The 21,127-nt window shown below is 61.4% G+C and overlaps 1 protein-coding gene and 1 pseudogene across 4 annotated transcripts in view; one reads left to right on the top strand and one right to left on the bottom strand.

Moving 5' to 3' along the window:
* Positions 1-4,227, bottom strand: part of ADGRA1 (adhesion G protein-coupled receptor A1) — a 42,766-nt gene extending 38,539 nt beyond the window's left edge. For 2 of the 3 annotated variants that reach the window (XM_077947901.1, XM_077947903.1), the window contains exons 1-2: positions 4,008-4,227; positions 3,220-3,424 (exon numbers count right to left, since the gene is read on the bottom strand). Coding sequence is in view for 2 of the 3 variants with exons in the window: in XM_077947903.1 (XP_077804029.1) it covers positions 3,220-3,222 (3 nt within the window). In the remaining variant the exon portion in view is untranslated. Of the gene's footprint in view, positions 1-3,219; positions 3,604-4,007 lie in introns of those variants that run through there. The other variant, XM_028827057.2, reaches the window with a different exon arrangement.
* Positions 4,228-5,609: 1,382 nt separating this feature from the next.
* Positions 5,610-9,177, top strand: LOC100426908 (uncharacterized; annotated as a pseudogene). Its single transcript, XR_013398515.1, has one exon. The product of XR_013398515.1 is annotated as an uncharacterized LOC100426908 (transcript).
* The last annotated feature ends 11,950 nt before the right edge of the window (positions 9,178-21,127 follow it).

The raw sequence follows: 21,127 nt of genomic DNA, 5'->3' as shown, positions 1-21,127 counted from the left end.
CACCCTCCAGTGGGAGGTCTTCACCCTTCAGCTACCCGCCTTGTCTCTTTGGCGGTTTCGAAGGCACCTGGCCTTTCGGAAGGTGGGAAGTGAAGTGCTAGACTCAAGGGGCTCCCCACACACCAGGTCTCTCGGGTCCCCCAGCCCAAGCTGGAGCAGGTCAGCCTTGGCCTCTCACTCAATTCAGGCACTGGGAACCCGCAGGATGCAGCAAACAGTGCCTCTGATGACCAAGAGTCAGCCCTGAATTGAGAGCCGGAAGGGGCTCTGTCCAGTCTCCTTTGAGAGCCTCCACCCTAATCACAGAAAGCCGGCGGCTCTCAGGTGACCACACAGGACACAGATGCTGACCAGCAGTGGTGCCACCAGCACGGGGCTGAGCACTGAGGGAGGGTGAGCTCATGCCGCCAGCTGCACCTAAATATTGCAATTGTGGAATGAAAGTAGCCACAAAGGCCAGACGACATCTTCATACCACACCCTATCCCACAGTAACCACACACCAGCCTGCACCACCCCATCCCACAAAAACCACACTATACCAGTCACACCAGCCAACCCCACAACCACCCTACACCAGCCCACACCAACCCATCCCACAGCAACCACACTACACCAGCCACACCACCCAACCCTACAACCACACTGCACCAGCCCATATCACCCCATCCCACAGCAACCACCCTACACCAGCCCACGCCACCCCATCCCACAAAAACCACACTATACCAGCCACACCACCCAACCCTACAACCACACTACACCAGCCCATACCATCCCATCCCACAGCAACCACCCTACACCAGCCCACACCACCACAAACCACAGCAACCACACTACACCAGCCACACTGCCTCTCCCACAGCAACCACACTGCACGAACGCACACCACCCCATCCCACAAAAACCACCCTACACCAGCCTGTATCACCCCATCCCACAGCAACCACACTATACCAGCCACACTGCCCCCCCACAGCAACCATACTACACCAGCCCACACCACCCCATTCCACAAAAACCACCCTACACCAGCCACACCACCCAACCCTACAACCACACTACACCAGCCACACCACACACCACACCACATCAGTCATGCCAATCTTATTATTCTGTTTAATTTCTGGCCACAAACAGTGTTACCAGGAGAGCGAGAGTCTGTGCTGAGTGTGAAGCCACCAGACTCACATTCTCTGAGGGAAATGGTCCCAGGGAAGGCAAAAGCTCCGCAGCTGTATCTAATTCCGAAGACTGACGGTTGGCTTTCCACGAGAACAACTGTTCTCCGGGTTAAGTGTCAGGACTGCAGGTTACAGGGTGCAAAGGGACACCTGTTCCATTTCACAGCCTGCTGGAACTTAAGTCCTGACGGCACCCCTTGCGGAGACAGAGGCAAGTTCACGTTTGCTTTTGCTTGTTAACGGTGGTGACGGAGACACAGCTTGTAGAAGGAGGTGCCCCAGCTTTAACCACTGGACACGTGGCCCGCAGGTCCTCCAGAGGGGAGCAAACTGTCCATCCTGTGGAGCACCATGGGCCGACAAACCAGCCTTTTGGGAGGACGGCCTGGCCCAGCCAACCTGCTGGACAGCAGCTCAGAATCCAGGGCTGGCTCATGCCTTTGTGCACGACCAGGAGCGGTGCCACCAAAGAATCTGACCCGTGACCTGTGCCCTATGCCCTTACACTTGGGAGCTCAGCAGTCAACTTGCCCTTGGCAGGGGTCAGGAGTCCCCCAGAGCGCAGCAATGGGACAGGCAGAGTCAGGGCCACCCTGCCCTGGCCACGGCCTCCAGGCTTCCTTCCCAAGACCCCACGGCCATGGGGTGAGCCTGCCCCGGTATCTACACTGTGAACTTGGAGACACATGCAGGAAAGTGCTGTACCAGATTGATGTAGCACAGGAGGGCAACACCACACACTTTCTGTCCCTTTCAGAGATTCTCTCAGGTGCAAATGTTACTTGTTGTGAATAAAAACCCAGTGAGCAGCTGAAATGCCACGCTCTCCCCCACCTTCAGAAGCCCTTCTCCATTCACTGTCCTCTGTCAATGACAGCTTTCCATTTTGCAAATAAGGGCCTGAATTTGAGGCTGAAAAGCCACAGATCCTGCCAACTGGGAGGCCTGGGGCTGGGCTGGGTGTGGCACCTGTGGGACAACAGCAATGGTTCCTGAGGCTGGTGGGAGCCCGGGGGTGGGCAGGAGCCCTGGGGCCGGCCTGCTGCCCCCTGAGGTGCTGCCGGTGCTGGACACGCAACCTTGTCAGGTGTCTGAAAGGTAAGTGCAGAGGCCTCAGCCAGCCTCAGGGTGAAGCAGCCGCTGGAAGATGATACTGAATGTTGGCAAAGGCATCGCTCTTGCTTGGACATTTTGAATGGAACAAGAAGAAAATGAACAAGTGACTCAGACGGATGGCTCCTTACACAGCGAACACTGGGTCTGCTCCGAGGCACGCCAGCCGGCGTCTGTGGCAGCCGCACATTCTGGGGCCATCGGCATTCTCTGCACGTGCCCTGGGTCCCCACCGCCTGTCAGCTGCCCCTTACCAGCACACACAATGCATTGTGCACTCAGCTGTCAGCCCTTCCGGAGCCCAGACCTTCAGCAACTGCAGCAAAAGCTTGCTGGAGCCTCAGGGAGGGACTCAGGATGGGTCCCGCTTGCCGCTCCAGCCAGCTGCCAGCCACGAGCCCCTTCCCGGTGAAACACCCTTCCCGTGCCTGTCGTGTGTGCGGCCGCCTTCTCTCCGCCACAGCCTCCACTGAAGCCCACCTACGTCTGTCCCCACTGCCTTTCATCAACTTTCTGATGGGAAGGGGCTGGCATGGTGGCGTGGGGGAGGCCTGGTGACCAGGCTGGAGGGGCCTGGGGTGGCAGGGACCTCAGCCCAGGCACAGACCGGGTTTTCACAGCACACGATGCCGGCTCTGCGGGAGGGACGTCACCTCCATTGATTAAATGATTCGACATTGCTGTATGCCTGCAACTCATTAGTATGACCAGCACCCAGCCACCGGGAGCAGAGGCACCAAGACATGGGCCTGTCCCCGGCCCCCACCCCATAGAGCCTCCCACCCCCGCACTGAGCCCGGACGGAAGCCCGGTCACCAGCTCACCACTCCACAACTTTTCCAGCCTGGGAGTCCCTGAACGGGTGGCGGCCCCCCCAGCGGCCCAGCCCCAGCTGCAGGACCCTCGGGACCCCCGTACTCACCATGAGCGCTGCAAAGTTACCGAAGCGTGAGCGCCGCGGGAGGAGGCGTCCAGGGGGAGGCGATCAGGTCGCGCCCTGCTCCCCGCCAGCCTCCATGGCCTCCGGAAGGTCAAAGTCCCAGACGGCGGCCAGGAGGTCGCGCTCCCGGGCCCCGGGCCTCAGGGTGACCGTGGCGGGGCGGGCGCAGTCCCGGAGCTGCTCCCATCTGCGAAGACAGCGGCGGTCAGCGGGGCGGGAGGAGGGTCCCCGCGAAGGGCAGCTCGCAGCCCCGACCCCGCCGGCGAGCAGCCGCGGCGCCTGTCGCTCCCTCCCCTCCGCGGGCGGCGTGGGGGCTGCGCCTGGGGCTGGTGGAGGCGGTGCCGGTGGGGACCGGGGGGAGGCGGGGGGCTCGGACCGAACGTGCCAGCGGCAGATGCGTCTCCTCCATGTTTAAAAATCAATCTGCGCCCCACTCCCGGCTCCGGAGCCAAACTCAACGATCTCGGGCTGCACAAAGCCAGAGGCGCGCGAGGCGTTTGCACCCGGAACGGGCACCGAGTGACCCGCCCGCCCCAGCCCGGCCGCGGCGCCTGCTCTGCCTGGATGTGGCTCGAGCTGCGGCCGGGCGCGCGGGGCGGGGGCCCTGGATTATCCGCTGCTCCTCCCGCCCCAGCGGAGCCGAAAGTTACTCGGAGCCTCTTTCCCCGCGGCCGGCGTCACCCCGGGGCGGGAGCGTTTCTGCCGAGCCACGGCCCCGCGCGTCCCTCCCGCCGCCCAGACCCGCGCCCAGACCCTCTCGTCCTTCCCACCTGCTGTGGCCTAAGCGGCTGCCGGGGCGGCCGGGCCGCGCTCCTGGAGACGGACGCGCTGCGCTCCCCCCGCCGGGGACCCGCTCTCCATTCGCGAGGGCAGCGGCCGAGCTGGGAGCCAGTTATCAACAGATTGCGGGGCTGCGGCGCCGGCCGGTGAGTCACAGCCCCGCGCACGGGCGGCCCCGGCCCGGCCAGCAGCGCCGCCGCCTCTGCGAGTAGCTCCCTGGGCGACAGGGGGGACCCAGGGCCGGAGGCAGGCGCGTAACCATGGGGACCGGGGCGGGCGATGGCGGCGGGCGGGCTCCTGCCGCAGGGTGGGGATGGCTCTTCCAGCCGGGCGGCCGCCGTCACACTGCAGAGCGCATTTAAAGAGACACCCGGCTCCGCGCTCGCGCCCCAGCACCAGACCCTCGCCTGAAAACGCCGGGGGGCGGACTGCACGACCCTGTGTTATTCCCAAAGGAGATCTCCATCCATGGAGAAGCTGCAAGAACAGAAATATACACAAGAAAATGGATTTGGACGGAATTTTCCATCCTTTATTAACATTCTCGAGTCCAGATATGCCAGAACCGAGGTGCACCTGTCATGAACCCGTCTGAGTGTGAGTCAGCAGGGCAGACGCAGCTGGTGTAGACAGACAGGGCCCGTGGCTGTGCTGAAAGCGTCCCTGTCCCTCCACCCCAACCCTCCTGCATCCTAGGCCACAGAGCCGGGCACCCAGAGCCAAGGTGAGTGTGGAAGCTGGGGTGCCAGGGGCCGAACAGCCCAGCCTCCCACCCGCAGCAAGGTGTGGGTTCTGTGCACAGCCCACAGGCCCCTATCCTGCCCCCAGGGGCCTCCTACCCCACAAGGTGGGTCCAAGTCCACTCCAGTTTTCGTCACAAGATCAGTTTTCTGGGGCACATGCTGGCCTGGTGGCAGCCTCAGCAAGAGTCTCAGGAACTGCCCTCGGTGTCCCACTCCTCCTCCACCTGTTCCATCCTTGGCCCTGGGTGACCCCACACCCCCTCCACTCATTCCCTCCTTGGCCCTGGATGACCCCACACCCCCTCCACCTGTTCTGTCCTTGGCCCTGGGTGACCCCACTCCCCCTCCACTCATTCCCTCCTTGGCCCTGGGTGACCCCACTCCCCCTCCACTCATTCCCTCCTTGGCCCTGGGTGACCCCACTCCCCCTCCACCTGTTCTGTCCTTGGCCTCCACCCTTGCATGGCTGCTTCTGCCCCAGGTTCTCTGACACTGGCACCTGTTCAGGGGATCCCCAGGCCCTGCTGCCATGGATTTTGAGGGGCCTGAAGGATGTACTAGTGGGGGGTTGTCATGAAGACTCACAGAGGTAGAATTAGATGCAGGGGTGACAGCACTCCGCTTCCCTTAGGGCCCCACTGCCCCATCTAGCTGGTGTCCCCAGAGCCCCTCTGTGGGGACACTGTGATGGGCCCTGAACTCTAGCTAAGGGACACAGGGTCCGGCAGGCAATGGTCCAGTTCCCAGCTGGAGACACTCCAGGCACCCCAGACCCTGGCCGCCCTGACTCCCTGGACACTGTTCCCCTTGGAGCCTCAGAGCCCCCTGGTATCCCCTGGGTGATGGTCCTGGACAAGAGGGCTGGGAAGGGGAGGATTCTGCCCCCAGCGCCCCCAGGCCAGGGGTCTCCCTGGGCTCTGCCCTGATATCTTCCTCCTGCACCCAGCAGCTCCCACCACAGAGACTGCTCCAGGTGAGGGGTACCAAGTTGAGCACAGGTCAACCTGTCTTCCCGGGGGGCTCCTGGCACATCACGGTTGGGGCCCAGAGGAGGCCCCGGCTGGTGTGGGGGCCCTGGCTTGTTTCTTTCCCTGCACACAGACTCGAGCCCTGCCCTGAGTCCCATGGGGGCTTTGCGGGGGAACTTCTCAAAGGTGCTGTGGGGGCAGAGGGAGGTGGTGGAGCCAGCCAGGCTCTGGGAGGCCCTAGAGAACTCCCACTACCCCTCTCAGTCCCAGCTGGTTTTGGGCCCTGGACTGGGCCCCCACAGGCTCCAAAGGGAAAGATTGTCCAAGGGAAAGCCCTGAAGGCCGCTGGTATCTGGGTAGGACACACAGAAGGTTACCAGGTGCTGTGGGGGCCCTGGGGTCCGGCACTTGAGGCAGACAGGTCCACTGGCTTATGAATGTCCCCCTGCCCTCGCATGTGGTGGTTGGGACCCGGGAGGGCTCCCCCCATTCCACACCCAGTGCTAACCCGGGTGAAGGAGAGGGATCCCGGGGGAGCTGGCACTGCCACATGTCCCAGAGCTGCCCTAGGGGAGAGTCTGTGGGGCCCAGTCTTGTGAGGGGTGGGGGTGCCGGGCGTCTCCTGCCCACTCACAGCTGCCCCCCTGGGCCCCTCCCCCGCTGCTCTGCCAGCCCCTTCCTGGAGCTGCCCTTGGAAGGCACCTGCTTCAGGCCTCATCTCTGGGGTGGTGCTGGGGACCGGGTGCTGTCTCCTGAACAGTCCCACATGGTGGCCTTGGTGGCTTGCCTGTGGATGGGGAAACTGAGGCACAGACAGTCTCGTGCCACCCTGGAGGATCATGCAGGCCTCTGGGTGGCATTCAGAAAGTGAGCTGGCGGCCATCTGCCCTGCAGCCAGGGGACGTCAGCACTTGCCCTGTCCCCAGATGTCACGGCCCCCGGCTCCCAGCCCCCGGCCCTCGGCCCTCTCTCTGCTGGCTGTTCATCAGCAAAGCCTCTACTTTCCGGACTGCAGGGTTGGCCGTGGCACTGGCTGGCCACAGGGCCCACCTTTCCAGTCCCGGCCAGAGGGAAGCGTCTTGTCCATGTTGCAGGCACATGGGTGAGGTGCCGCCTGCCTTCCTGACTCTTACCTCCCCAAGAGAGGAAAACAAAAGAAAAAAGATAGAAAAGACCAGGAAATGGAAATAAGGCAAAGAAGAATGAAATTTAAAACCCTAACAAACCCAAACAATGCTATTTCAAAATGTAAGTCCATGACGAGTCTCGTGGTGAAAAAGATGGAATTCCTAGCCAGGAAAACACCCCATGCTTGCCCCGTGGGTGTAGGTGCTCACCACGGCAGAGTCTATTTACGTGTTTATTAAGGTGTCTCACCAGGTATCGCCTGGATTCCACCAGAGTTGCAGAGCCGGAGGATACGTTCCTGTTTCCATGATGCATAGTTACATAGGTGAAGAGCTTTACTGCGAGGAATAGAGGAATCGAGGAGTCGGCTCACTCCATGAGGGACGCACGCAGGAGCTGCTGTTGCTGCCTCAGGCGTGATTCCTTCCTCCTCAGGGAGGCTCAGCTCCCCGCTGCAGCCAGGTGGGCCCACGCAGGCCTCCTTGGCCTATAGCGCAGACGGCCAAGTGCCGGTCATGGTCACCGCGTCTACACCACCCCTTTCTCAGCAGCAACTCCACGAGTGCTCGATGGAAAACTGCGGACAGCAGCCTTGCCAAGCGGACGCCCAGGGCCGGCCACTGCAGCCCCTCCAGCTGCGTCCTTCATCAGGGCAGCCTCCTCCCGGCTTCAGCACTGCGGGCAGCACACCAGCGAGGGGTGTGCCACGAAGCATCACCCACGGACGTGCCCCGAAGAGTTATTCTTCTTTTGACTTTTTCTGATGGTTTAAAACTGTGAGAACACGCAGCTCACAGTCCACACGGAAGCAGGCACGTGGCTCCTGCCTCACTGTGGGAGGAAAGATGTTCTCAGAAGAAATGGCCGAGTTTGCAGAGGGTTTTTCGGAGGGTCAGGCAGTCTGAACGCAGCCCAGCTGGCCTTGGTGGAGATGGGGCTGGCACGGGGGGGCAGTTCTTCCTGATACAAATCCTAACGCCTTCAACACTGACCTTCCAAAGAAACAGCTGCTGGACGTTGCCCTGACAGCACGGAGAACCCCACTTTTGAGGCAACTCTCGAGGGCTTTGTCATTTATTTGGCATCCGAGGCCCCAGCTCACAGGGTCTCGGGTGCACGGGACCCTCCAGCCCTTCCCACTGCTCTGCGATTCTGCCTACCTCCCGGAAAGGTCAGTTTGGGGTTCCATTAACTGGGGAACCTGGCCCCATTCACTGGGGAGGCCACTCGGACCTCCTCCGAAATGCTGGGGCCGTGGCCGAAACCTTGCCTCCTCCCAGGAGCCTTCGGCCCTCTTAGCAGTGGATGTGGGCTTCCTCCCTCTGAGGGGATCCTGCTGGACACAAGATGTGGGGTGCCCGTGGGTGGCCACCTGCTCCTGCCGCAGTCCCACCTCAGGGCCTGAGCTGCGGCTACTGCCTCTGCAGGGAAGGAACAATGGGGGCTGGGCCCACCCCTACCCAGAGAGTGGGCCGTGTTGCCTGCAAGGCCTCAGCCAGGGGACCACGCGTCTCCACATCTTGTGGCTTTGGGATCTGCAGGCTGTTTGTGGGAGAGCAGGAAACAGTCCCAGGGATGACGCTGCTTCAGGCAGGGTAACAGAGCTGGAGGTCAGGCCGACGCAGGAGGCTTAGGATGGTGATGGGTACCTTCCCTCGCCAGGGGTGAGCCCCCAGCCCCGCCTTCCCTCGCCGGGGGTGAGCCCCTCCCCAGCCCCGTCCTCCCTCGCCGGGCGTGAGCCCCCAGCCCCGTCCTCCCTCACCAGGGGTGAGCCCCTCCCCAGCCCCGTCTTCCCTCGCCAGGCGTGAGCCCCCAGCCCCGTCCTCCCTCACCGGTGGTGAGCCCCTCCCCAGCCCCGCGTTTGGAGGGCCGTGGCTGCTGGGGACTCGCGTGCGGAGCTCGCTGTGATCACTGAACTCTGGAGCAACAATGGCCTCATGTCACTGGTGTCTCGGGCAGGACCTGCCTCTTTTTGGAACACTTCTGAGAGTGTTCGTTTCCAGGCATTTGGTGGGGACTCTGAGAGCCTGAACTTAGAAGCCCACCGAGAGAGGAAATGGCGGCCTCCGGGGGTGGGAAGCCTGGCCGCTGAGAGCGGGACCCAGGGCCACCGTCCTCCCGAGACAGCGCGCAGCAGCCGCCACTCACCCAGAGGAATTAAAAACGGCTCTCTGGTTGCCACGGCAACCAGCCGTCTCCCCCCAGCGTCAATTTGAATTTGTGCAGACCATTCCTAGCCAAGATTCAAGCCAACAGATTCGTGCTTACCCTGAGGTGAAGCCTCGTTTGAGAACCAAATAATAAAATTAACAAACCTAAAATCTTCTCGCTGCTGCCTCTTTACTAAGCACTCAGCAGAGCCCCCGAGAGCACGCAGCGCAAGCACAGTCTCCCTCGGAGGCAGGAGGCCCTGGGGAACCTCACGTGGCTCCACTGACCACCACGTGTGGCGAACAGGCCCTTTGGCGCTTGTGGGTCCCCTGCAGAATGAGCCCCTCTGGTGGGTTTTACGTTGGAAGGCCTCACTGCACAGGGCCTGCGTCCAAGGTGCCTCGGCCAGGCCTCTGTGTCCAGTGCAAGGCCCTGGCACACGCATCCAGGCTTGCAGGGTTCCATCAGCCTGTACTGTGGGGCGGACTCTGAGGATCAGGGTTCCGGCTGTGTGAGGGGTGTGCTCTGTCTCAGCATCCTATGCCCACCTCAGGCCAAGGCTGTGGGGTCTCGTAGGCCTCTACCCGCTGGGCCTCAGGTACCTTCTCCTCTTCGGAAAAGGCATAAAGTCCTCCCCTCTCCAAGCTGTGAACCTTGGTTTTGCTGAAGGCTTGTGGAGAGTATTGAAAGAAGGCAGGAGGAGGCTCTGAGTGGGTGTTCCTGGGAAGGGAGGCCCTATGCAGAACCCCGATCCTACAAGGTCCTGGGGTCCCTGGTGTGGCCTGGGGCCCCCACAGCTCCTGTTGGCTCCTGCCGGTGGCCCTGGAGGAGTCACGTGGCCTCCTCGCTCACTGAATCCACCCAGGACCCAGGCAGAGAGCACCTGGGGCAGTCTGGGATCCGGTGGGGAGGGCTGGATGGGTGTGGGATTCTGCTCATTCTGCAGGCCAGGGGAGCCACGCAGGTGTCGGGGGTGGGGAGTGTGAGGGGCAGGTGTGCACTTGGCTGTTGGGGCAACGGCTGTGCTGCAGCTTTGCTCACACACTGGGGGCGGCACGCCCTCACCGGTTCTCCCCACGGCCCCACAGGCCCCACCCCAGACATGGCTTTCTGACGTCCTCAGCTGCGCGTTGATGGATAAAACCTCTGCAGCCCAGGAGCTCCCCCGGCCTCTGTCTGGACACTTGAGTTGGGGAAGGGAGCGGATGTGACCAGGCCACAGTAGTTGGGAACCCACAGTGTCCCTGCCTGCCAGTGGCTGTGCCAGGGACAAAATCCTCGCGTAGAGCTGCATCCAAGCGCGGCCCCTGCTGCCGGCTGCCTGGTGCCTGGGTTTGGTTGTAGCGCCTGGTGCTGCCGAGGAAGCTCTGTCTCCAGGGGGTCCTGCCAGAGGGCGTGTTGATAATGAGAACATAGCTTCTGTGGGTGGATGATCTCGGGGGGCCCACCAGCACACAGCGTGCCCTCCTGATGCTCTCCTCCACCCCTGACGGCCCTGGACTCACAAGGGCAGCCCTGGTGAGGCCCGAGCCCTCTACAAGGAGTTGGGGTTCAGCAGACCAAGGAGGGCTTCCCATTGGTGCACCCCAAGCACTGTGGCTGCTCCAGGCAGGCTCAGGAGTGTTTGACGTGAGTCTCTGTCCACCCCTCCCAGGGCTGACACGCGGCCTGGGCACCCGGCCACAGATGTGGGGTGAGGACGCTTCCTATGAACTGCCGCAGAAACCGTCACATGCAGCCTGGAACTGTAATGAGGGCTCATCACAGGGAGCGATGAGAGACACCACAGAGCCGCGGGGCCGACCTTACCAGCAACACGCACGCGCTCCTGCCCCTTAACGTCCACAAAGTCGCATGGCGAAGCCCACAGCCACCAGACACCATCTTCGCCAAGATGCGGGAGCACGCTGAGACCCCCGATTTCATGCGGATGATTCCTTGCGGGCTCAGAAGTTAACATGGGTCCTTGGGAAGCTTTGTAAACATGGGGCTTTTACATCCAGGTCTGCGGCTCCGGCTTACCTGCGTCAGAGCGGTGCTGCCCGCCCAGCAGGCTCCAAGACCGTCTACCCTGATCTCAACGTGGGACTTGTCTGCGGCTCTGGTTTCCCTGTGTCAGAGCCACGCGTCCGGCCCAGCTGGCTCCCGGGTCTACCCTGATCTCAACGTGGGGTAAAGGCTGAAACAGAAACAGCCAAGTGTCCAGATGGTTTTACATTTTAGAGACAATTCCAGTTTCCAGACCTGAATAATCAGCCACACGACCTGCTTTTCACAACAGCCTCCAGCCCTGGGGGCCGGGAGCCACCTCTGGTCCCTCCAGGGCCGGGAGCCACCTCTGGTCCCTCCGGGGCCGAGGCCACCGCTGGGGTCTTCCCAGGAGTGGGGGTGACTCTGGGGCGTTTCTTGGCCCCGTCCCTGCTTTGTCGGGGCTGGGACGCCGTCCCCTTCCGGCCAGCCGTCCCTGGGCCGTGGTCACAGGAAGGACGGGGGCCCAGCCCCCACCGCGGCCCTCTGGATCCTGCTTAGGCAAAAGGGCAGGTCCAGTGAGGAGGAAGCAGGCGGCCCCATAATACTGTCCCTGAACCACCAAGGAAGGACCAAGCATGCTTTCCCTCCCAACCACACCCTTGCCTGCCTCCGGCTCACCCCCGGGCCGCACTGTCCTGACATTCGTGAAGCCCTCCCCGCCTCACCCACAGCCCTGGCGTGTCTTCGAGGGTTAGCCCAGGCGCTGTCCCCAGGGCGTCTGGCCTGGAGGACTCTGAACAGGCCCGTGGTGCAGCCAGCCCCTCCCTGGGGACCAGAGCCGGCCGCAGCTTGGGAGCTGTCCCTGGTGCTCCCCAGAGTAGGCCTGGTCCCTGCAGTCCTGCCCACCTGATGGCCCAGCCTTTGTCCAGCTCAAGCCCCAGCCCTCCCGTGGGACCTGCTCCGTCTGACCGCACCTGCCGCCTGGTGCCGCCTGGCCCTGCCTGGCTCGGCCGCGCTCCCCTCCACGGCTGGCCCAGCTGCCTTAGCCTGGCTCCTGCCAAGGCTCTGGCAACTGGGCCAAAGCAATTTTACCAAATTAGATGTGGTCGGAAGCGAGTCGTTCCACCTGGCAATTTTGTTAAAATAATTATTTGTTTGAAAATTAATATTCCCGAGTCGCTGGTTTTTCTAGGATTAGCAATTTTGGCACACCGTGGGGCAGTTTTTCAGTTCTTTGTGTCTTGAGACATTGCTTTCTCTCCTTTCAAAATATCTTTGAGCCTAAAAATAATCTTTTTATTTAAAAATTTCTGATAATCTTTGAGCCAGTGATTCCTGCTTTGAGCTGTTGGTAATAGCCGAAGCCCAGAACAAGCTAATACCAGAAGCGGGGGTCGGTTGCAGGGACTCAGGCCCTCCGTGGGGACCTTTCCCCGCGTTGTGGAAGGGAGAGAAGCCGGTGACTCGCAGAGCGGTGGACAGATGGTTGCAGCGCGTGCTTGGGGTCTTGAGGGCATTCGTCAGAGCCTCACAAGCCCATCTCCCCAAACAAGGCTCCCGTGCAAGCAGCGAGTGGACCTTCCCGGACTGGGCTGGGTGGGGGGCACTGCTGGGAGGCCCTGCCCTCAGGAATTGCTCTGGGGGGTGATAAGCACTTGAACCAACTGCATCCGTGGGTAGCAGCTGGTGCCACAGAGATAGGGAGACCGGGCCAGGGGCCCTGGGGGCTGGTGATGAGATGGCGGCTCCATCTGGGCTGGGCCACGGCAGCACAGACACCCTCCCTGGAAGATGCGGAGACTTTGGGAACCACATCGTCACCCGGGAGGCAGGGGAACCCCCAGGGCCTGAGACACGGGCACCGGCACGCGCGGCCACAGAGCCCGGCTCCTAAAGGTGCCACCCGGAAGCAAACAGCCCTGCTGACAAGTGGTTGGTGTCAGTCGCATCCTCCCCAGAAGCTGGCATGTTTGTGTATTTTGGAAGTCTATGAATACTAAAATCCTCATTAATTTCAAAACACAGTTCACAAACTCCAAATATTTGACCAGTGCGTCCATATGCTCAGCCATCTTCACAGCCAGAGCAGCTGGCGGGAGACTCAGAGGATGAGGCGTGAGGTGGAGGCAGAGCCGGAGGCAAAGGCCTGTCCACGGTGCCCAGTTTCACCTGCCCTGCAAGGGCTGTGGGCTTGAGGAGGGGTGAGCGAGGTGCAGGGACATGGCTGAGAGGGCGTGAGGCGTCCCCGTGTCCCTCAGATGTGGTGGATCCTGCTCAGATCCTGCCCCTGGCCCGCAGCCCACGCACCCAGCATTGCCGCGTCCTCCTCCTGGACCCCGTGGCCTGCTGTGCCTGCATCTGCAGGATCTGCGCTGTGGGGGGTCTGCTCCTGTCTGCCCCTCACCTGCCCCACGCCCTGAGGGTGCCCGGGGTGGGGGAAGAAGGGTCCAAGGCTGCCTGGCACGTCAGGAATGGTGTCCAGGCCAGGTCCAGACCTCTGGCCTGTGATGCTGGGGGAGCAAGGGGCGGGTACAGCCCTTGATGGAGAAAAGGCTGCATCTTCCCATGTGGGCCACTCCCCAGAGGACCCTGCCTGCGGCCCCATGGATGCCAGGGGCCCCGGGGCCCCCCACTGGGGCATGAGGAGCCAGCATTGCACTCACCTCATCACACAGCGCAACCCTGTCACTCCTAAACTACGGATAGAATAAGCCTTCCTCATCCGCAGGTTAAAAAAAGATTCCTGACACAGCAATTTTCTCCAAATGCATTTTGGACACAGCCAGATCCACGAAGCTGGCCTTTCAAATGGACTTTAAAATTCCTCCCCCAAATCTCCGCCCTCCCTTTTCACTCCTCAAAGAGCCAGGAGGTTTAGAGGCGGCTCCCCACGCTGGTCGTGCCACGCCCAGGACACCCCGAGGGCCACAGGACCCAGGTAGCAGGTGTGTGGCCAGCAGGGAGGACACACAGACCAGGCCCCAGCCTCCTGCCAGCCCTGCCGCCCGTGGGCCGCCTCAGCCCCAGCTGCTTCCTGGACCAGACCTGAGCGCCCACTCTTCCCAGGGCAAGGCTGCAGAGAAACGCGCTCGATGTCTGGTCCGTGGGTGCTGTCTTCCTGACCGAGGGCGCCCACATATGATTCCACATGACTCTAGCTTGCCTGCCAGGTAGACAGGGACTGTGACCGCTCCAGGCTGGGCCTGTTGCTCCCTCCATGCGGCTTGGCGTGGCCTGGGGTGGCCCTGCGACCGCCACTCTGCCCTCTCCTACCTGCCCGGTAAGGGTGCTCACCCGGAGAAAACGGCTGGTTCCTGTGTGGACTTGGGGCTCCCTGACTGGGCTGTGCTGTGTGGGAGGTGCAGGAGCTGTATGCTCTGCAGTTTACATGGAAGTCTCAGCAGGGCTGGACATGTTACTGTCGGTCAAGCCTCAGCACAGAGGTCAGCCGCTGGGCCTCTGCTGGGGCTGCCGTGGGCTACAGAGCTCAGGGCCTGTGGCTATTCCCTGCTGTGACCACAGGCCAGGGCTGGGGCCTGAGGCTTCTGCTGTGGCCTGTGAAGAGCGGGAGCCTCTGCTCCACCCCCAGGGAACTCGTGACAGAGGTCGGAGGGGAGGGTCCCAAGGGGCGACTGCTTCTGAGCGCATGGCCGGGCCCTAGGGCTGTGTCACTGTCCTCACACCAACCCCCATCTTCACCCTGAGCCAAGGTCCCCACGGGCTGCCAGCACCTGTGGTTCCCAACCCACTCCTCACTCCAATGTGAGTCCCCAGGCCTGGCGGCTGCCATGTTTCCTAGTTTGCCCAGTTAAACAAGGCCAGAGGCACTGAGCAGCCCAGTCTCAGTGAACACTCTGGGCAAACCCTCTGAGGTCTCTAAAGCATGCAGCCCCTGTAAGGAGCCCGGTCTCCTGGGCACGATGGTGATGTCCAGCTGGAGCAGGAAGAGTGGCATCAGGGGCCGGGGTCTGACAGCACCAGAAATCCAGGCCGCTGCTGCCGGCATCATCTCGGGGGAACTCTGGAGCCACTGACCACACAGGATCATGCAGGCATCTACAGGGGCCACGGACCACGGGGGCCTGTGCGGGCATCTACAGGGACCACGGACCATGGGGAGCTGTGCAGGTGTCTACAGGGACCACAGACCACGGGGAGCTGTGCAGGCGTCTACAGGGACCACAGACCACGGGGAGCTGTGCAGGCGTCTACAGGGACCATGGACCACAGGGAGCTGTGCAGGCGTCTACAGGGACCACGGACCACGGGGGCCTGTGCGGGCATCTACAGGGACCACAGACCACAGGGAGCTGTGCAGGCATCTACAGGGACCACGGACCACGGGGAGCTGTGCAGGCGTCTACAGGGACCACTGAAAGAAAAGGAGACGAGGGGATTGGCCTTCCGACCCCTGCTGGGTCAGTGGACATGCAACAGCCATTGCAGGAAGAGAGACTCCATCACCTCTGAGTGGTCAGTACCTCAGACACAGCTGCAAACTTATAAGACACACGGGGCCTGGGTGTGGTGGCTCACGCCTGTAATCCCAGCACTTTGGGAGGCCGAGGCAAGAGGATCTCTAGAGCTCAGGAGTTCGAGACCAGCCTGGGCAACATGGCAAAACCCCATCTCCATCACAAATACAAAAACTAGCTGAGTGTGGTAGTGTGTGCCTGTAATCCCAGCTACTCAGGAGGCTGAGGCGGGAGGATCACCTGAGCCCAGGAGGTTGAGGCTGCAGTGAGCTGAGATGAGGTGACTGTACTCCAGCCAGGGCAACAGAATGAGACCTGGTCTCTTAAAAAAAGGAAAAAAAAAAAAAAAAAAAAAAAGACAAGGGGCCACAAGACCCTGTAAACAACACCATGGGCAACACCGCTGAGTCCACAGGTGGAACTTCAGTGGGAGGATGCTGGCGTCTCTTCAGCAAAGAGTATTCGGGGAGACAAAGGTGGCTGGCGGAGGCTGGCAGGCCCAGATGGAGGGTGGGACATGAGCCAGCCACACCTGGGGCCTGTGCTGGTCCTGATTTTACAAATAAACTGTACAAAGAAAACCCAGAAAATGGAAACCTAGACTTAATACTTGATCAAACAGGAATTTTATTGCTAATTTTCGAAGAGTTCACAGCCGTTGTATTTTAGCGATGCACACTGGATATTTCATCGGTGATACAATCTTGGGGATTCGCTTCAAAATCATCTGCGTGAGGACAGGGAGGCATCAGTGAGATGAGGGCGGCCGTGGGAACGGCAGTGTCACTGCCTCATGACACCCTTTCTGCCACTTTACCCACACACCGTGCACGTGTTTGCACACACATCGCCCTTTTATCAGGACTTGCAGGGGGACCTTTGTACAAAGGCCTGCATGGGGTGTGGGTAAAGGCCCCGCCGTCGGCCTCGGTGACTCCTGTGTAACTGGGACCTCCAGGGAGACCTGGGCTCTGGCATCCACTTGTCCTTGAGGCCGTAAGGCCACCTGGGGCCACTGGGCCAGCGTTGTAGCATCAGCCCTGATCCCAGAAGGCAATGGGGGCTCCTGCTGCCTGGGGTCCTCACCAGCCTGGAGCCTCCGGCCGTGGGCCCACTCACCAAGCTCACAGCCTGGCCCTGGGGGCTCGCGGACCCCCAGCAGCGCTGGGGACCCAGCTCCAGCGTTTCCTCACAGACGAGCATGGCAGCTCCGGGACTCGGCTTGCGTGCACTGGGCGGTGGGGTGCCGGGTGGGTGAGAGGATTGCAAGACGGAGGTAAAAATAACCCTGTTCTCAGAAGCAATTTCCCCAAACGAGTCGGCGGCCCCTGGTTATTTGTTGCCTAGGAAAGTCGGGAACAAATAAAGACGCCCTGTTTTCTGAGCAGCTGCCTTCCCATCTGCATGGCCGCTGGGCTCGCCTCTGAGCAGGTCAATAAATCCAGGTCCCAAGAATCCTGAGGGGCGCCCAGGGTGGTGAGGGTGCCGCGCTGGAAGGGGTGGGAACAGTTAAGTGGGTCGCGCCCACTTAACTTTAAAGACTGCATTACGGGAGAAACAGACTCAGACAGATGATATTAAATTGGAAATGAAATTTAAAAGCTTGATGTGTGAATTTTGTGAATGTGCTACTTACAGTTCTTCAGTTCTCAGCGAGGTAGAATACACCCATGGGTACACCTATGGACACACCCATGGATACACCTGTGGACACACCGGTGAATACACCTGTGGACACACCCGTGGATACACCCGTGGATACACCCGTGGACACACCCGTGGATACACCCGTGGACACACCCGTGGATACACCCGTGGATACACCCGTGGATACACCCGTGGACACACCCGTGGATACACCCGTGGACACACCCGTGGATACACCCGTGGACACACCGGTGAACACACCCGTGGACACACCCGTGGATACACCTGTGGACACACCCGTGGATACACCCGTGGATACAACCGTGCCAGCTTGGCACTTGGCATCCAACTGGTGCTCCAGTGATGGGGCAAATCAGGCAGGGCCAGGCAGCCCCCCAGGCAGGACAGACCCTGAGGGCCCCAGGAAGGACAGACCTTGGGGCCCCTGCCTGGACCCACCCTCCGGCCAGACCTCCTGTGGTGAGTGCAGGTTCGTCAGCACCTGTGGCAGCTCCAGGGCCTCCTGGTCACAGCCTGGGGCTCCCGGGGGCACCTTTCTTCCTGGGGGATAAACTGCTTTTGTCTGGCCAGACTCCATCCACCCTGAGCCGACTCTTCCTCCAGTGAAGAGGCTCCCAGTGTCCTTAGTCACCAGGACCCTCAGGCCCTTCCCCAGGCAGGTGTCCCACCTGTGGGCAGCCCTCTGGAGTCCAGGCTTCTGCCCGTTCCTCTGCAGGAATCTCCGGCATTCCCCTTCCAGGCTGTGGTCCGGGAGGATGTTCTCAGGCCCACGGTGCTGCCCGGGCCGCACTCTCCCCACGGCTGCCCATCTCCTGGAAGGGCGTCCTCTGCAGGCCCCGGCACCACCAGCCTCACCTGAGTCCCTGCCTGGACGGTGTTGCCACCGGCAGGCACCCACGCGGGTGGAGACAGGAAGCCCAGGACCAGCCTGTCTCTGGGAACAGCCACTTCTCAAGACCCTCGTCCATGAGGACACCTCCCATCCTGAGGTGCCTGGAGGCCTGTGGCGTCTGGCAGGGGCATCTGCTGCCCAGAGAGCAGCTGTGGACCTTCTTCTTCTCCAGGGCCAAGGCCAGGCCTGGGTCGCCCTGCCCTGTGCTCCACCCCACGGCTTCCCGAGGCCCCCAGGGCTGCCCTCCCTCTGCCAGAGCCCACTTAGACCCCCCAGCTGGGAGGCCACGTCTTGGGGAAGGAGTGTGTGGCTGGACGCTGTCAGCCACAGCCAGCCTGTGACCCTGAGCAATAGCAGCAGTTGGGTTAAGGAATCTGCTGTGCCTGGCCCCGGGGTGAGAGTGGGTTGGCTCATTTTAAAGTCATTGGTTCATGACATCCACTGAGGGCTCAGGGTGTGTGAGGCTGGGGGCCACAGGCTACTGAGTCTGACCCTGGGGGAGCAGCAGCACTGTGGGGAGGCCCGACGGGGAGAGAAAGGGAGGGAGGGAGGGAAGAAGGGAGAGAGACGGATGGAGGGAGAAGAGGGAAGGAAAGAGAGGGAGAGAGGGAGGGAGAGCAGGAGGGACACAGCTCTGTACTGGAAGCCCCTGAGCTCCCTCACTCTCTCCTTCCTGGCTGGAGGCTTCTTGGTGTGAGTTAACCTCGGAAGGGCCTCTGCACATGGGTTTTGGGGCTTGGGTCCTGGGGGAAGCTGCCACAGATCCCAGCAGCACCTTTGCTCTGGGAAGGCTGACATTGATGAGGGCCTCGGTTGGCCTGTCCGTCCAACTGTGCTGGGTGTGGCCCCGAGCTCTCCGGCCCTGGCTGTCAGGTGACTGTGGCATACAGCCCCCTCGGCAGGGTGCACTGTGCGCCATCTGTGCCTAGCGGTGATGGACGTTGCCCAGACAAGCATATCGGGGTTTCAGCCGCGAGTGGTTCCCATGGCCTTGCATCTGCCTGGCATGTGCCCCTTCCTGGGTCTGCTGTACCCCCTGAGAGGCTGGGGTCTCCACTCAGATCAGAGATTGCAGAGCAATGGAGGAATTGATCTCTGAAATTGCTCCTTAAGCCTTCTAATAGGTCACCAGCCTGTGTAGATGGGCAAAGTCACACGGAGGATGTGAGCCGGGTGGGCGGCCCCTGAGGAGAGACAGGCACAGAAATAGCTGTGGCTCAAGTCACTAGGGACAGACGCTCACCTGAGGCAAAGGAAGGGAGGAGCAAGCAGGTAGGGCTTCCTGGAGGAAGTGGCTTTGAAAGATGAATAGGAACCAAGTGGAGAGGAGAGAAGTCATGGGAAGGGCCCAGGGCAGAGCGACGAGGAAGGCCGGCGAGTCTGAGTGGTGAGGGCCTCAGGGCCAGCTCCTCTGAGCCTCAAAGGCCAGTGGGCAGAAATAGAAAGAGAAATGAGGTCAGAAGAGCCTCTGGTCAGGCGCAGGGCCTCACACCTGTGATCCTGGCGCTGTGGGTGGCAGAGGTGGGAGGATCATTTGAGTCCAGGAGTTCTAGACCAGCCTGGGCAACATAGCAAGACCCCATGTTTACATAGTAAAAGATAGAAAGATTCACCAGGCATTGTCGTGTCTAGCTCTATTAGCAGCTACTCCGGAGGCTGAGGCAGGAGGATCTCTTGAGCCCAGGAGGTTGAGGCTCCAGTGAGCTGTGATCGCCCCACTGTACTCTGGCCTGGGCGACAGAGTGAAATCCTGTCTCTAGAAGAACAAAAGCTGAGCTCTCAAAGATTCCCCAGCACAGGGCGAGCTGCTGGTAGAGAGGAGCCTGGGGCTTCGGGGAGGCCTCCTCCGCACAGGGAGGTCAAACGTCGCAGGGTGTGGCTTCTCTGTCACCTCTGTCCCCTGACTCAGCAGCCCAGGGCCCCCTGACTCTGCACTTCATGGCCCCCCGACTCTGCACCCCAGGACCCCCTGACTCTATACCCCAGGGCACCCTGACTCTGCACCCCATGGCCCCCCAAGAGGCCCCCGACTCCATACCCCAGGGACCCTGACTCTGCAGCCTACGGCCCCCTGATTCTGCACCCCAGGGCCCCCCGACTCTGCACCCCAAGGCCCCCCGACTCTGCACCCAGTGTCCCCGACTCTGCACCCCGGGGCCCCCCGACTCTGCACCCAGTGTCCCCGACTCTGTACCTCACGGCCTCCTGACTCTGCACCCCAGGGCCCCCCGACTCTGCATCCCACGGCCCCCCGACTCTGCACCCCAGGGCTCCCCGACTCTGCACCCAGTGTCCCCGACTCTGCACCCCACGGCCTCCTGACTCTGCACCCCATGGACCCCTGGCTCTGCACCCTACAGCCCCCTGCCCTCCCACGCCTGCCCTGGGCGGACAGGGGCGAGGTTCCTCACACTGCCCCGGGAAAATGTGGACGTCCTCTGTAAACACAACAGAACGCCAAGTACATCTCCCAGTGCTTCTAGAAAAACGTCAGCCGCCTTCCCACCCCTTTCTTCGCTCCATTGAGGTCACACACGGGACAGGGTTGGTGTGAGCACCCCAGAGGCCTGCTTGAGACCTGCTGACAGCCCCCCGGCCTCCCTTCCAGCTTCCCAGCTGTGGGTCCCAGGGTCTGAGGCCCCCCACAGCAGCCGGCAGGAGCTGGAACCAGGCCCGGGGCGGCCGATCCTGCGGACGTCGGGCCAGCGAAGGGCACGATTGGGTTTCTCCAAAGGTCTTTGTGTGCCGTGACCACACTGAGCCCTTGGCGCCGGCCTCACTTAGACATAAATGAATGTGTTTATTGGTTTTGGCCTGAAACAGATGAAAAGCCACCAAAGGGTTTTGCAATAATTAAAACGCAGCCACGCCGGCCGCAGGTGCTGTTTGAGAGGTGGCTCCCACAGAGGAGCGCTCTCCTGTCTCCCCACAGAGCCCAAATCTGCTTCCGCACGAGTGACAGGAGGCTATAATCGCCGAGTTAATTAAAAGAATAAAGTGATGACAGCCCCAGGGGCTGCAGAGAACGCAGGGAAATGGCAGATCTGGGACTCAGGGCCCAGGCTCAGCTGCACAGTCAGGGCCATGGGCTGGAATTTGGCCCCCACACACCCG

This window comes from Macaca mulatta, chromosome 9 (assembly GCF_049350105.2).
Source record: "Macaca mulatta isolate MMU2019108-1 chromosome 9, T2T-MMU8v2.0, whole genome shotgun sequence".
Lineage (NCBI taxonomy): Eukaryota > Metazoa > Chordata > Mammalia > Primates > Cercopithecidae > Macaca > Macaca mulatta.
The sequence above is the reverse complement of the archived record's forward strand: the minus strand, read 5'-3'. Positions and strand labels throughout refer to the sequence as shown.